The 15526-nt window shown below is 44.2% G+C and overlaps 2 protein-coding genes across 4 annotated transcripts in view; one reads left to right on the top strand and one right to left on the bottom strand.

The window, feature by feature from the left end:
• Positions 1 to 3629, top strand: part of cpped1 (calcineurin like phosphoesterase domain containing 1) — a 42769-nt gene extending 39140 nt beyond the window's left edge. The window contains exon 4 of the mRNA XM_062964544.1: positions 1817 to 3629. Coding sequence (XP_062820614.1) covers positions 1817 to 2049 — 233 coding nt within the window. The 3' untranslated portion in view covers positions 2050 to 3629. The remainder of the gene's footprint in view (positions 1 to 1816) is intronic.
• Positions 3630 to 13296: 9667 nt separating this feature from the next.
• snx29 (sorting nexin 29) overlaps positions 13297 to 15526 on the bottom strand; it is a 75129-nt gene continuing 72899 nt past the window's right edge. For all 3 annotated transcript variants that reach the window (XM_062964540.1, XM_062964541.1, XM_062964542.1), the window contains one exon: positions 13297 to 13785. In XM_062964540.1, the coding sequence (XP_062820610.1) occupies positions 13653 to 13785 (133 nt within the window). In that variant the 3' untranslated portion in view covers positions 13297 to 13652. The remainder of the gene's footprint in view (positions 13786 to 15526) is intronic.

Below are 15526 nucleotides of genomic sequence, written 5' to 3'. Positions count from 1 at the left end.
ACAAACTCTCTCGCTTTCATGCCTTCCTTCGATCCCGTAACGTCGACACCTTCCCGACCTCGGTATCGGTGGTCCTCGACTTCCTCATGACTCTCGTCGAGAAGAAACTTTCTCTTGCCTCTATAAAAGCTTATCTCGCAGCTCTTTCCTGGTCTTTTCAGCGCCACGGCCAGCCATCTCTTTTTTCTCACCACCTGATCAAAACCTTTCTCCGGGGCTACAATAACATCTGCCCGCCGTCGCTACCACCTACGCCGGGCTGGAGCCTCGAACTTGTACTTTCTCAGCTGTCTTCTGCTCCCTTCGAACCGCTTGCCTCGACCGATCTACGCCTGCTCTCCTGGAAGTTGGCCTTTCTGGTGGCGATCACGTCGGCACGACGGCCATCCGAGCTCGCTGCCCTCAGAGTCGACGAGCCTTATCTTCGTTTCCACCATGACCGCGCTGTTCTTCGCCCGGACATTACCTTTCTTCCTAAGGTGGTGTCAGCCTTCCACCTCAACCAGGACATTGTCTTACCAGCTTTCTTCTCTAACCCCTCCTCTCCTCTCGAGCAAAAACTGCACCTTCTCGACGTTCGGAGAGCACTTCTTTTCTACAGGGATCGTACTAAGGACATTCGTAAGTCACAAAGACTCTTTGTCGCCTATGCCCAGGACAAGTTGGGTAATCCCATTTCTTCCCAAAGACTGTCCCACTGGATCGCTCAGGCCATTGAGTTGGCCTATGAACTAGCCAAGCGACCTCCCCCTCCTTCCATCCGCCCGAGGTCGACTAGGGGCCTCTCGGCGTCGACCGCCTTCCTTAGGGGTATTCCGCTTGACTCCATATGTAAAGCGGCTATCTGGTCAAACCCTCTCACGTTTGTCTCTCACTACAGGCTGGACAGTAAAGCCCTTAAAGACTCGGCCTTTGCAAGATCAGTACTCTCATCTTGCCTCTCCTGACTCTCAGACGTTTTTTCTCTTCATATTCACCCACAGGTGACTCTCTATACCTCTCCTTCAAGTTGGACGGGGTTTTTTTCCCCATACCTGCCTCTAGGGATATGTGTTTTTTCCCATGATTGTATTGAGCAGTTGCTCTGTTGCTTTGTACCGCCTCGTTGGCCCTGGCGGATATGCCAAAGACCAAGATGTGTTTGTCCCTCTTCCCCTGGGAGAGCGTTTATATGCACTACGCAATTGTGTATTTTTCTCTATCATGTTTATTGAAAAATTCCTTCCATGTTATGTTCTTCTTCTATGATGCTCATGTTGCATTGCACTGGTCCTTTCGGACAATTTATTGCACTGGTCCCTTGGGACGGTTGTTTTTTCTATGTCCTAATAAACATGTGTTTGGACATTCACTGATTGTCGAGTTTGCCTTGTCCCACCATCCGGGACCTTAGCGTGTTAGTCTCCATTAGTGTGCATTCACAGAGTACACGAAGAAAAAGGACAGGTTGCTCACCTGTAACCATGTTTCTTCGAGTGTACTCTGTGAATTCACACAAACCCGCCCTTCCTTCCCCTCTGGCAAACCTCTCCCTTTCTCGTTGCCTTGGCGGCGTAGGAACTGGAGAGCGGGCGCCTGGGGCTGCCTTATATGCCCCTTGGGAAGGGGGGCGTGGTTACCGCCAAAATTTGAACTTCAGCTTGGAAGAGTTTCCGTCGGAACCTGCGCAGGCGCAGCTTCTCCATTAGTGTGAATTCACAGAGTACACTCGAAGAAACATGGTTACAGGTGAGCAACCTGTCCATAGTATATTTTATATCCAAAGGAGTGACTTGTGATTGTTGTCTTTTTTTTGGTCTGATGTTGGTTCAAACAGGTGTCAGAGCGGTGTTTTCCGGCCATTGCCACAAGAACGCTGGAGGATTCTATAAAGACCTGGAGATGGTGGTTTCGTCGGCCATCGGGTGCCAGTTGGGAGAGGACACCCACGGACTCCGGCTGGTGGCCGTCACTGCCGAAAAGGTTGCTCACAGATACTACACTCTGGATGAACTGAAAAACAGTCATGGCGTAGGGAAAGATATTGCGGATCTCATGAAGCAAAAGTAGGCCTTTCCTTCCTTGGCCAAAGCTCTGTGCCATAGACTAGGCCTGGGCCAACTTTGGCCCTCCCTCCAGGTGTTTTGGACTCCAACTCCCACAATCCCTAACAGCCTCAGGCCCCTTCCTTTCCCCCTCAGCCACTTAAGTGACATGCATCCAACCTCCACTGAGGTGTAAAGCAGACTGACTACAAAACGGAGTCCTGAGTCTGAACATGCTCAGTACAATCAAATGTCTATAACCTCTCCCGCACCACACACTTACTCCACTGAGGTGTAAAGCCGACTGACTACAAAACGGAGTCCTGAGTCTGAACATGCTCAGTACAATCAAATGTCTATAACCTCTCCCGCACCACACACTTACTCCACTGAGGTGTAAAGCCGACTGACTACAAAACGGAGTCCTGAGTCTGAACATGCTCAGTACAATCAAATGTCTATAACCTCTCCCGCACCACACACTTACTCCACTGAGGTGTAAAGCCGACTGACTACAAAACGGAGTCCTGAGTCTGAACATGCTCAGTACAATCAAATGTCTATAACCTCTCCCGCACCACACACTTACTCCACTGAGGTGTAAAGCCGACTGACTACAAAACGGAGTCCTGAGTCTGAACATGCTCAGTACAATCAAATGTCTATAACCTCTCCCGCACCACACACTTACTCCACTGAGGTGTAAAGCCGACTGACTACAAAACGGAGTCCTGAGTCTGAACATGCTCAGTACAATCAAATGTCTATAACCTCTCCCACACCACACACTTACTCCACTGAGGTGTAAAGCCGACTGACTACAAAACGGAGTCCTGAGTCTGAACATGCTCAGTACAATCAAATGTCTATAACCTCTCCCGCACCACACACTTACTCCACTGAGGTGTAAAGCCGACTGACTACAAAACGGAGTCCTGAGTCTGAACATGCTCAGTACAATCAAATGTCTATAACCTCTCCCGCACCACACACTTACTCCACTGAGGTGTAAAGCCGACTGACTACAAAACGGAGTCCTGAGTCTGAACATGCTCAGTACAATCAAATGTCTATAACCTCTCCCGCACCACACACTTACTCCACTGAGGTGTAAAGCCGACTGACTACAAAACGGAGTCCTGAGTCTGAACATGCTCAGTACAATCAAATGTCTATAACCTCTCCCGCACCACACACTTACTCCACTGAGGTGTAAAGCCGACTGACTACAAAACGGAGTCCTGAGTCTGAACATGCTCAGTACAATCAAATGTCTATAACCTCTCCCGCACCACACACTTACTCCACTGAGGTGTAAAGCCGACTGACTACAAAACGGAGTCCTGAGTCTGAACATGCTCAGTACAATCAAATGTCTATAACCCTGCCCATATACCACACACTTAAGGGGCAGAGGGAGAAAAGGAAAGGGCCTGAGGCTGTTAGGAATGGTGGGAGTTGCAGTCCAAAACACCTGGAGGGAGGGCCGAAGTTGGCCCAGGCCTGCCATAAATGTATATGCAGCAATATGCCCAACATGCATAGATTTTATTTACTTTGTAATATTTCTATAATGAAGATATTCTGAGAATGCTGTCTTCTCAACTGATTCGTTGTTGTAGTTTTTAAACAAATATAAGGTATAGCAAACTAACCATGAGAACTTCAGCAAACCAAAATATACGGTTACGTATAGCTTCCATGCAATCCGTTTTCTATATGACCAGATGCGATTTGCTAGACTAAGTGTCCTTTACTCCCTAAGTCTTACCAAGATTGCCGTATCATGCTAGCCTGGATAAATTTCATACATCAACATATATATTTACCACAAATATAAATGCTCCAGGTGTTATTGCAACACCTGTCATTCCAGGTTTAAGGCAAATCCAATAACATCTAAATCTGAGCAAGAATGTCTATGAATCTCTGCATGTTGGCGAACTGGGATGGCAAATCGGGGAAAGGGAGCAAATAATTGCAATGTATTCAAGTCATTGCATTAGCTTTATCAAAAGGTTGGAGGTTGGAATACGGGGAGTGGAGTGAGCTCCTGCTCTTAGCCCCAGCTTCTGCCAACCTAGCAGTCCGAAGGGACTCTGCAGTGGGAGGAATAGCTGAGCATAAGCACGAAACCGGTAGAGAATGGGAGAGAATCGTGTAAAAAGAAGACATTCACTGTAAGAAGGGAAAATCCCATTTCACAGGAAGGTTGTATTATTTCCCACCAAATGCTCTCTTGAGTAGAAAATATATATATATATATCCAAGGGTTGCCAAATATGCACAAGTTGAAGCTGATCTACGACTCATGAAGACGGTAATCTACAGCCTGTGGTTTTCTGTACGTTGCGGAGACACATCATTTGTAAACTTAATTCAACTGTTAATCGCCTCCGCCAAGAATCGGCGGGAGCCGTCGTTTTGTGGATCGTTTAGAATTCCACGAGAGATCCCCGCGCTGTGGGCAGGAATGCAATTCGCAGCAAAGTAATCTTTAAGCAGAGAATAGCTCCTCTGTGCTCCGCTCTCTTCGGTGCAATCCGTTTTTACTACGGAACAGATACAATGGGCTGGGACTCCTAACAGAGTGTATAGAATGTCTTTCTAAACACATTATGGCTCAAAAATTGGGATTCTTAGCCTCTCGGCTGTTTCGAAATCCCTCGAAATCCCACCAGTATTAAAAGTTTGGTATGTATATTAGACCATCACGCGAAGGCCACAGAAATATTCAGGCCTCTCTGAGTACAGAGCCATCTTCTTTCTATGTCAAAAAGATAAGCAAACACTATAAAGGTTCAAAACATAAAAAGAGCATCATGCAAAGGCCACAGAAATAGTCAGGCCTCTCTGAGTACAGAGCCATCTTCTTTCTATGTCAAAACGATAAGCAAATATAAAGGTTCAAAACATAAAAAGAGGATCATGCAAAGGCCACAGAAATAGCCAGGCCTCTCTGAGTACAGAGCTATCTTCTTTCTATGTCAAAACGATAAGCAAATATAAAGGTTCAAAACATAAAAAGAGGATCATGCAAAGGCCACAGAAATAGCCAGGCCTCTCTGAGTACAGAGCTATCTTCTTTCTATGTCAAAACGATAAGCAAATATAAAGGTTCAAAACATAAAAAGAGGATCATGCAAAGGCCACAGAAATAGCCAGGCCTCTCTGAGCACAGAGCTATCTTCTTTCTATGTCAAAACGATAAGCAAATATAAACGTTCAAAACATAAAAAGAGGATCATGCAAAGGCCACAGAAATAGTCAGGCTTCTCTGAGTACAGAGCCATCTTCTTTCTATGTGAAAACGATAAGCAAACACTATAAAGGTTCAAAACGTAAAAAGAGGATCATGCAAAGGCCACAGAAATAGCCAGGCCTTTCTGAGTACAGAGCCATCTTCTTTCTATGTCAAAAAGATAAGCAAACACTATAAAGGTTCAAAACATAAAAAGAGCATCATGCAAAGGCCACAGAAATAGCCAGGCCTCTCTGAGTACAGAGCTATCTTTCTATGTTAAAATGATAAGCAAATACTATAAAGGTTCAAAACATAAAAAGAGCATCATGCAAAGGCCACAAGAATAGTCAGGCCTTTCTGAGTACAGAGCCATCTTCTTTCTATGTGAAAACGATAAGCAAACACTATAAAGGTTCAAAACGTAAAAAGAGCATCATGCAAAGGCCACAGAAATAGTCAGGCCTCTCTGAGTACAGAGCCATCTTCTTTCTATGTCAAAACGATAAGCAAACACTATAAAGGTTCAAAACATAAAAAGAGCATCATGCAAAGGCCACAGAAATAGCCAGGCCTCTCTGAGTACAGTCTGGAAGATACTACTATTACAACAGTTGGCTGTACTTATGATTATTTTCATTATTGTTGTTAACTCTCAGGTGAATATTATATGTCCATGATGATCTAAATTACACAGTGTAGACTCAAGGCCCTTCCACACAGCTATATAACCCAGAATGCCAAGGCAGATAATCCGCAGCATCGGCTTTGAACTGGATTCTCTTGAGTCCACACTGCTATATAATCCAGTTCAGTGTGGATTTTTATACAGCTGTGTAGAAGGGGCCTCATACAATCCAGTTCAAAGCAAATAATATACGATTATAAATATAATATATAAAAATACTATGGTATAATAAAACAGAACAATATAATCTCTAAAACCAGGGCAGTAAATAAATAAAGAGCAACACTCTGAAAGCAGGGAAATTGGGAATTCCAGAAAGGAAACCCATCAGGGCTAGCTAACACCTCCCAACAAAGGATAGAGTTACGAGTTGGGTCGATACAGGGAATGCTGTGGATGTAGCGTACCTGGATTTCAGTCAGGCCTTCGACAAAGTCCCCCACGACCTTCTGGCAAACAAACTAGTAAAATGTGGGCTAGACAAAACTACGGTTAGGTGGATCTGCAATTGGGTAAGCGAACGAACCCAAAGGGTGCTCACCAATGCGTCATCTTCATCATGGAAAGAAGTGACAAGTGGAGTGCCACAAGCAGGGCTCCGTCCTGGGCCCGGTTCTGTTCAGGATCTTTATTAACGACTTAGACGAAGGGTTAGAAGGCACGATCATCAAGTTTGCAGACGACACCAAACTGGGAGGGAGAGCTAACACTCCAGAAGACAGGAGCAGAATTCAAAACGATCTTGACAGACGAGAGAGATGATTGGCCGAAACTAACACAATGAAGTTCAACAGGGACAAATGCAAGAGACTTCACTTCGGCAGAAAAAATGGAAATCAAAGATACAGAATGGGGGACGATGCCTGGCTTGACAGCAGTGTGTGCGAAAAAGACCTTGGAGTCCTCGTGGACAATAAGTTAAACATGAGCCAACAATGTGATGCGGCAGCGAAAAAAGCCAATGGGATTCTGGCCTCATCAATAGGGGAAGAGCGTCTAGATCCAGGGAAGTCCTGCTCCCCTTATTCTATTCTGCCTTGGTCAGACCACACCTGGAATACTGCGTCCAATTTTGGGCACCACAGTTGAAGGGAGATGCTGACAAGCTGGAAAGCGTCCAGAGGAGGGCAACTAAAATGATCAAAGGTCTGGAGAACAAGCCCCATGAGGAGCGGCTTAAAGAGCTGGGCATGTTGAGCCTGCAGAAGAGAAGGCTGAGAGGAGACATGATGAGAGCCATGTACAAATACGTGAAGGGAAGTCACAGGGAGGAGGGAGCATGTCTTGGAGACTAGGACGCAAGGGAACAATGGCTTCAAACTACAGGGAAGGAGATTCCACCTGAACATCAGGAAGAACTTCCTCCCTGTGAGAAGGGCTGTTCGGCAGTGGAACTCTCTCCCCGGGGCCGTGGTGGAGGCTCCTTCTTTGGAGGCTTTTAAGCAGAGGCTGGATGGCCCTCTGTCGGGGGTGCTTTGAATGCGATTTCCTGCTTCTTAGCAGGGGGTTGGACTAGATGGCCCATGTGGTCTCTTCCAACTCTACTATTCTATGATTCTATGATTTCCCCAGGCAGGAAGCAGCCAGGCTTTGAAGCTGCAAGGCCATTCAGTGCTAATCAAGGTGCCTAATTGCAGCGTTCATACCTGCTACATTGAGACTACTCAACCTGTCCAACCAAGGATTCCGCAAGGTATTTGTCAGTATGACTCACGAGTAGTGGGAAAGCCTGCTGGCAGTTGCGGAGCCGCTTCTTGTACGATCGAGACATGATCAGATCCATTAACGTCAGTCCAACGTTGGGTGTAGGATTCATTGGGTTGTTTTGAGCACCATCTTCTGACACTTCCTTCACACTACATTTCGGCGTGGAATATTTCACGGCTTTGTTTGGGTGCAGAAGCACGTTCTTCGCTTGCAGAAATTTTCAGATCTTGGGCTTCGATTGGGTGGCAGCCATTCTTTGCAAGCCTTGTGGTCACTTGTCGATCTTGTATAACTGCTTCGTGGACTCTGTTAATAATTTCTTCTGTGTTGATAGGGTTGTGTTTTTTTTTTTACCGTTGAAAGCTATGTTCATCTTCACAGGATGTCCTTCCATGTGCAGGTCCCCAACACCATCTTTATATAATAATAATAATAAATAATAATACAGTAGAGTCTCACTTATCCAACATAAACGGGCCGGCAGAACGTTGGATAAGCGAATATGTTGGATAATAAGGAGAGATCAAGAAAAAGCCCATTAAACATCAAATTAGGTTATGATTTTACAAATTAAGCACCAAAACATCATGTTAGACAACAAATTTGACAGAAAAAAAGTCGTTCAATACACAGTAATGCGATGTAGTAATTACTGTATTTACGAATTTAGTACCAAAATATCACGATGTATTGAAAACATTGACTACAAAAATGCGTTGGATAATCCAGAACGTTGGATAAGCGAATGTTGGATAAGTGAGACTCTACTGTAATAAACTTTATTTATACCCCGCCACCATCTCCCCAATGGGGACTCGGGGCGGCTGACATGGGGCCATGCCCAGAGCAATACAATATAACAAAATATAATAGAACAACAAATCATAGCACATTAAACAACACAATAAAAGAAAATATACACTACATTAAACAAGATCAAAGAACAATAAAACCAAGGGCGGGGCCACATGAACACTAGATTAAAACCCGAGGTGAGAAAGGAAGTAGGAGTATAGTATCATATTGTGATGCATGAAAATAGTTTTCCCTCACTACTTTGTGGTTCGCTTTTCGCGGATTCGCTGTTTTGTGGTTTTTCAATCTATCTATATAAAAGAGTGATGGAATCCTGGCGACCGACAAAACAACAAAACTAAAGGCCCCCGAACCTCGAAATTTGACAACACAACCCATCATCCACGCCTCCAGGTTGATATAACAAAAAGAAAAGAAAAATAAAGTCCTAATTACAGGGAGAGGAATAATTGTTTTTATCCAAAGGCTAAGCTCCGCCCACTTGGTCTCCTAGCAACCCACTCAGCCCAGGGGACAAGCAGAGTTAGGCCTCACTTAGGCAGCTTCTGCCAACTCTAAAGTTCAAAAACATGCAAATGAGAGTACATGAATAGGTACTGCTCCGGCGGGAAGGTAACGGCGCTCCATGAAGTCATGCCGGCCACATGACCTTGGAGGAGTCTACGGACAACGGCAGCTCTTTGGCTTAGAAATTGAGACCCCCAAAGTCAGACACTACTGAACTTAATGTCAGGGGGAAACCTTGACCCTTTACCTAACTACCACCAATTCCTCAATACTTTATTTCCCAGACCACCAGACTTCGCCACAGCAACGCGTGGCGGGGCAAAGCTAGTCTATATATATAACAATGTAATGTACGTTTGTAGGACTGAGTAAACAACAAAACCACTGAACCAAATCACACCAAATTTGGCCACAAAAGACATAGCCATCCAATCTATGTCTTTCAAACAAAACAACCTGGAAAATAAAGTCCAAATTAAAGAACGAGGAAGAGCCGTTTTCAACCCTGGTTGCTGGTCAGAAGGGTAGGCCCTGCCCCCTTTAGGCCCCGCCCAGTTCATCTCCTAGCAACCCCCTCGGCCACAATGGCACCGGGGTACAACCAAGGTTCAGGCTTTTGAGGCTGCAAGGCTATTCACTGCTATTCCATCTGGCCAACAAAGCATTCCCATAAGTCACAGCAATGCGTGGCCGGGCACAGCTAGTAAACTCTGAAAGACAATTATAAATCACTAGCTGTGCAAAGTCTGGTGGTCTGGGAAATAAAGTATTGAGGAATTGGTGGTAGTTAAGGTCAAGGGTAAAGTTTTTCTCCTGACATTAAGTCCAGTTGTGTTCGACTGCACACTGAAGTGGATTATATGGCAGTCTGGAGTCAAGATAATCCAATTCAAAGCTGATAATATAAGATTATAAATGGGTTACATAGCTGTGTGGAAGGGCCTTGATTCTACACTGCCATATAATCCAGTTCAAATCTGATAATCTGTATTTTATAGGCCTAAGTGAGGTCTAACTCTACCTGTCCCCTGGACTGAGTGTGTTGCTAGGAGAACAAGTGGGTGGAGCTTAGCCTTCTAACTGGCAGCAATTGGATAAAAACAATTATTCCTCTCCCTCTAATTGGGACTTTATTTTTCTTTTCTTTTTGTTGTATGAACGTAGAGGCATGGATGAGGGGTTGTGCTGCCAAGTTTAGTGTTTCTGGGATGTGTAGTTTTGTTGTTTTGTCCTAGGCTGAAATTTCATTACCCTTTTATATATATAGCTATAGATAGATGTAATTTGCATAATTCCCATGGAGTAAACAACAAAACCACTGGACCCAATCACACCAAATTTGGCCACAAAAGACATAGTCATCCAATCAATCTGCATGTGGCAGCGTGTCAGCAAAAATGGCTAGGCGTGTCAGTGCTGACACGCGTGTCATAGGTTGGCCATCACCGGTTTCGGCTCTTCACCCTCGCACTACTTTCCCCTGGACTTTCAGCCCAGGAAATATTCCAACCAAGAGTCCTGGATATCAGCACACAAACATATAGCGTGCCTCTGGTGTTGCTGTGATAAGCTCCTCCGTGGTGCATGTGGCAGGACTCAGGCCGCATTTTAGTCCGTGGTCTGTGGTTTGCTCTTCTCGGCACTCGCATGTCGTGGACTCCACTTTGTGGCCCCGTTTCTGAAGGTTGGCTCTGCTTCTCAGTCTGTTCAGCGCCTTCCAAGTCGCCCCGTCTTCATCCAGCATCTCTCATCCAGCGTCAGCCACTGATTGAGGTTCCGGGTTTTAGCCTGCCACTTTTGGACTCTTGCTTGCTGAGGTGTTCCTGCAAGTATCTCTGTGGCCCTTAGGAAGCTATTTCTTGATTTAGAGCATTGGTGTGCTGGATGATATCCAAACAGAGGATGGTCCGGAGATGTCCATGCCTTGGTCCTTTCACTGCTGGTGCTACTTCCCGACGGATATCAGGTGGTGCAATACCAGCGAAACAGTATAATTTCTCCAGCGGTGTTGGGCGTAGACATCCTGTGATAATGCGGCATGTCTCATTAAGAGCCACATCCACTGTTTTAACATGGTGAGATGTATTCCACCCGGATGATCCTGTGGGTTGAGTTGGGTCTTAACGGTACTGGTATATGATCTTCAGCCTAGATTTTAAATTTTGTCAAGGATTCAATTTTATAATGGTTTTTATTAATGTTGAAGTTTTTAGCCTAGATTTTAAATTTTGTCAAGGATTCAATTTTATAATGGTTTTTAATAATGTTGAAGTTTTTAGCCTAGATTTTAAATTTTGTCAAGGATTCAATTTTATAATGGTTTTTATTAATGTTGAAGTTTTTAGCCTAGATTTTAAAATTTGTCAATGATTCAATTTTATAATGGTTTTTATTAATGTTGAAGTTTTTAGCCTAGATTTTAAATTTTGTCAATGATTTAGTTTTATAGGAGTTTTATGAATTTTGAAGTATATAACCTCTTGGATTTCATATATGTGCTGGTCATTGACCGTAATAAAAGTTTACATTACAACGTGGTGAGATGTATTCCACACTGGACGTACATATTCTTTTGCAGGCGCTCTGTTTGAAACAAGCCAGCACCTCTACCCCTACATGAACCCGTAATGAGCAAACAACAACTTGTACAAACGTGTAATTCGGCATGCACATTACGCGGACTTCAGGCATTAATTCTGCACAAAATCAAAATCATAGCAGAATTCTAAGTGCGTCAAGGGTGGAGCATGAGGACCAGCTCTTGCAGTACAAGGTGTGGGTGATACTAGTTCACGTCCTGGTATAAAATCCCATCACATTCCGGGTTTCCTTTCAGCTATTTCTGATGCATTCTTACAAGAAGATATTTCAGTGAAGGTTGACGAACAATAGCAGCAATGAATTACACATTGGGTAGCAAAAGTGGTTGCTTATTTTCATTCTATGGAAGCACAGGCATCGGCACAATCGGGAAAGCTTTGATGACATCCACCCAAACTCAATTTTCCATTTGATTACATCAAATTAATGGTTTCGGAGCCGTCTGCTATTGAAAATCTGACAACATTCCATCTGAGAAGATCTGGAAGAGAGACTCCAAATCAAATTCTAGCATTTCTACTGTTCTTTTTTTTTTTGTGCCCAAGGTTTGACGTAAGTGCGAGAGTTGAATGAAAAGTAATGCCTCCACCTTCGTTATTTGGGTTTGGATGGGAATATTTTAATAAATCAAACGCAGAAATAATCCTTAGAATGTGCTCTTTAACGACCACTATTCACTTTTCCACATAATTACCAGACAATTGGATACATTTCTGCCAACAATGAACAAGTTTTCTGAATCCGTCACAGGAGAAGTCGACACTCTGTTTCCGCAACCGGCATCTCACCGGACTCATCGTGCAGAGATCTTCCGATAGCCAAGCAAAGCAATAATGTGACCCACACGTTCTTGTGAAATGCCAATTATGTCCATACTTCACGCTTTAACAACACAACCGTTCAATGGTAAGGCTTCTCTGTCTGCGCAGGGTTCCATACTTCGCACTTTAACAACACAACCGTTCAATGCTAAGGCTTCTCCGTCTGCGCAGGGTTCCATACTTCACACTTTAACAACACAACCGTTCAATGCTAAGGCTTCCCCGTCTCCGCAGGGTTCCATACTTCGCACTTCAACAACACAACCGTTCAATGCTAAGGCTTCCCTGTCTGCGCAGGGTTCCATACTTGGCACTTCAACAACACAACCGTTCAATGCTAAGGCTTCCCCGTCTGCACAGGGTTCCATACTTCGCACTTCAACAACACAACCGTTCAATGCTAAGGTTTCCCCGTCTGCGCAGGGTTCCATACTTCTCACTTTAACAACACAACCGTTCAATGCTAAGGCTTCTCCGTCTGCGCAGGGTTCCATACTTCACACTTTAACAACACAACCGTTCAATGCTAAGGCTTCCCCGTCTCCGCAGGGTTCCATACTTCGCACTTCAACAACACAACCGTTCAATGCTAAGGCTTCCCCGTCTGCACAGGGTTCCATACTTCGCACTTCAACAACACAACTGTTCAATGCTAAGGCTTCCCCGTCTGCACAGGGTTCCATACTTCGCACTTCAACAACACAACCGTTCAATGCTAAGGTTTCCCACCAAATGGAACTGTAGAGGACAGTCTACTGAACAAGCCAGTACTGGCCACAGACCAGTACTGCCATCTGTTGAGTACGAAGGTGGAGGCATTACTTTTCACTCAACCCTCGTAGTAAAAAATTGAGTTATAGGGGAAAGAGGGAAGAAAAGAATTCAGAGATGCTGATTTAAAATTGTTTTATTATTCTAGTTGCAATTAAGTTGGGTTCACCCTCATAGGATTTTGAATAGAAGGTAAAAATCCATCAAAACCCCAGAAGCTAAAAAAACCAACCCTTTATCGATGGGTTGACGAATCAAAGAATACACGAAGCAGCCCTGTCTGCACTTCTGAGGTTGAGACCAAAGGGCATCTCCTTGTTTTTGGGGAAAGGCAGCTACGTCCAACCTTTTCCTTGCCGATTAGAATTCAACAGAATTGTATTTTCCCCTGTCGCGGAAGTCTACTGGGGGAGGCAGGAGAAAACCCAAAGGCAGCTTAAAGTACGTTGGGTCAGTGGTCATAGTCACCCCAAAAGTCAGAGATCGCCACTCTGAGGCTCCAGGTTCCGGGTCTCCCGCGGGTGGTGCTGAGACAGCCTCGCAAAGCGGGTTCCCCCCCGAGGGCGACCACTATTGTCCCTTGCGGAGTCTCCCGCAGGCTGGAAGTCACTAGAAGAAAATAAAAGAAGAAAACACAATCGGAATCGATATATTCTCTTGACATCAGTCACTTTGAGGTCTTGACCTGGGTCTCTGTCGTGAAGTCAGGTAAGAATAACTAATTTGAATACATTTAATAATCATCATCATCATAATCATCAAGCAGTCAAAGAAGAAGAACATGCCCTGGCAGAATATGTAAAGGGAAGTGAAGAACCTGCTTTGATTGAAGTCAAAAATAGAAACTCCTCAAAGCACAGCAGACAAAAAAATCAGTACAAGAAAACCGCACTACAAACTAGAGCTGACAGCTGGCACAACAAAGCATTGCATGGGCATATGAAGGGTCCAAACACACTTTAAATTATTTTAAATGACATTTCTGGACTATTCTTCCACTATCACATTCTCATCCTAATAATCATCATCATCATCTGCCTAGAAGATCAGGTGGCAGAGGACTCTTGCAAGTAAAACAAGCAGTCAAAGAAGAAGAACATGACCTGGCAGAATATGTAAAGCAAAGTGAAGAACCTGCTTTGACTGAAGTCAAAAATCAGAACTCCTCAAAGCACAGCAGACAAAAAACCAGTACAAGAAAACTGCACTACAAACTAGAGCTGACAGCTGGCACAACAAAACATTGCATGGAAAGTTCCTTGACAAAATTGAAGGAAAAAGCTGATAAGGAGAAGACCTGGCTCTGGCTCACGAATGGGACCCTGAAGAAGGAGACACAAGGCCTGGTCCTTGCAGCCCAGGAGCAAGACATCAGGACAAAGGCAATCAAGGCCAAGATCGAAAAATCAGCTGATGACCCAAAATGCAGACTGTGCAAGGAAACTGATGAAACCATTGATCATATCCTCAGCTGATGCAAGAGAATTGCACAGACAGACTACAAACAGAGGCACAACTATGTGGCCCGAATGATTCATGGGAACTTATGCCTCAAGTACCACCTCCCAGCAGCAAAGAACTGGTGGGATCACAAACCTGCAAAAGTCTTGGAAAATGAGCACGCAAAGAGACTGTGGGACTTCCGAATCCAGACTGACAAAGTTCTGGAACACAACACACCAGACATCACAGTTGTGGAGAAGAAAAGGGTTTGGATCATTGATGTCGCCATCCCAGGTGAAAAACAACAGGAAAAACCCAGCCGCTATCAGCTTTGTAACCCTTTCATGTTGGCTCAAAAAAAAAAAAAAGTTGGGAATCAATCACTGCTTTAGAAGAAGTGAAAAGAAATTTCCGAAATGCATTAAGACTCAAGAAAGAAAGAAAAGCAAAAGTGGAAAAAATCCAAGCCTTTCCTAAGATTAAGAGCCCATTGTACAGTCACTCAGTCTGACTGCCAAATCCATTCCTGAATATAGGATGTGGTTTTGTAATTATTTTCCCGACAGCTCGGGAAACATTAGCGAGAAGAACGGAATATAAACGAACTGTACATTTTATGAGACGAGAATGAGTCGTGGGGCTGCAAAGTGGATGTCTACATCCTACTGAGTTCTTCGAATGCTTTCTTCCTCTTCCATTTTTGTTTATTAAACACATCAACTGGTACAAAATCTGTCTTGAAACTCTCACAAAGAACGAATAGTAGATTCCTAATCCACTTCTCCAAACACATCCGACTCTTCTTAATTGGATGAGCTGGGCTTCTGTCTTTATTAATATAATAAAGCTGCCACAAGGCATGAAAAAGTTCATTTGATATCTCGCTGGACATCTTTTGCATTTGTTT

Source organism: Anolis carolinensis, unplaced genomic scaffold (assembly GCF_035594765.1).
Source record: "Anolis carolinensis isolate JA03-04 unplaced genomic scaffold, rAnoCar3.1.pri scaffold_13, whole genome shotgun sequence".
Lineage (NCBI taxonomy): Eukaryota > Metazoa > Chordata > Lepidosauria > Squamata > Dactyloidae > Anolis > Anolis carolinensis.
The sequence above is the reverse complement of the archived record's forward strand: the minus strand, read 5'-3'. Positions and strand labels throughout refer to the sequence as shown.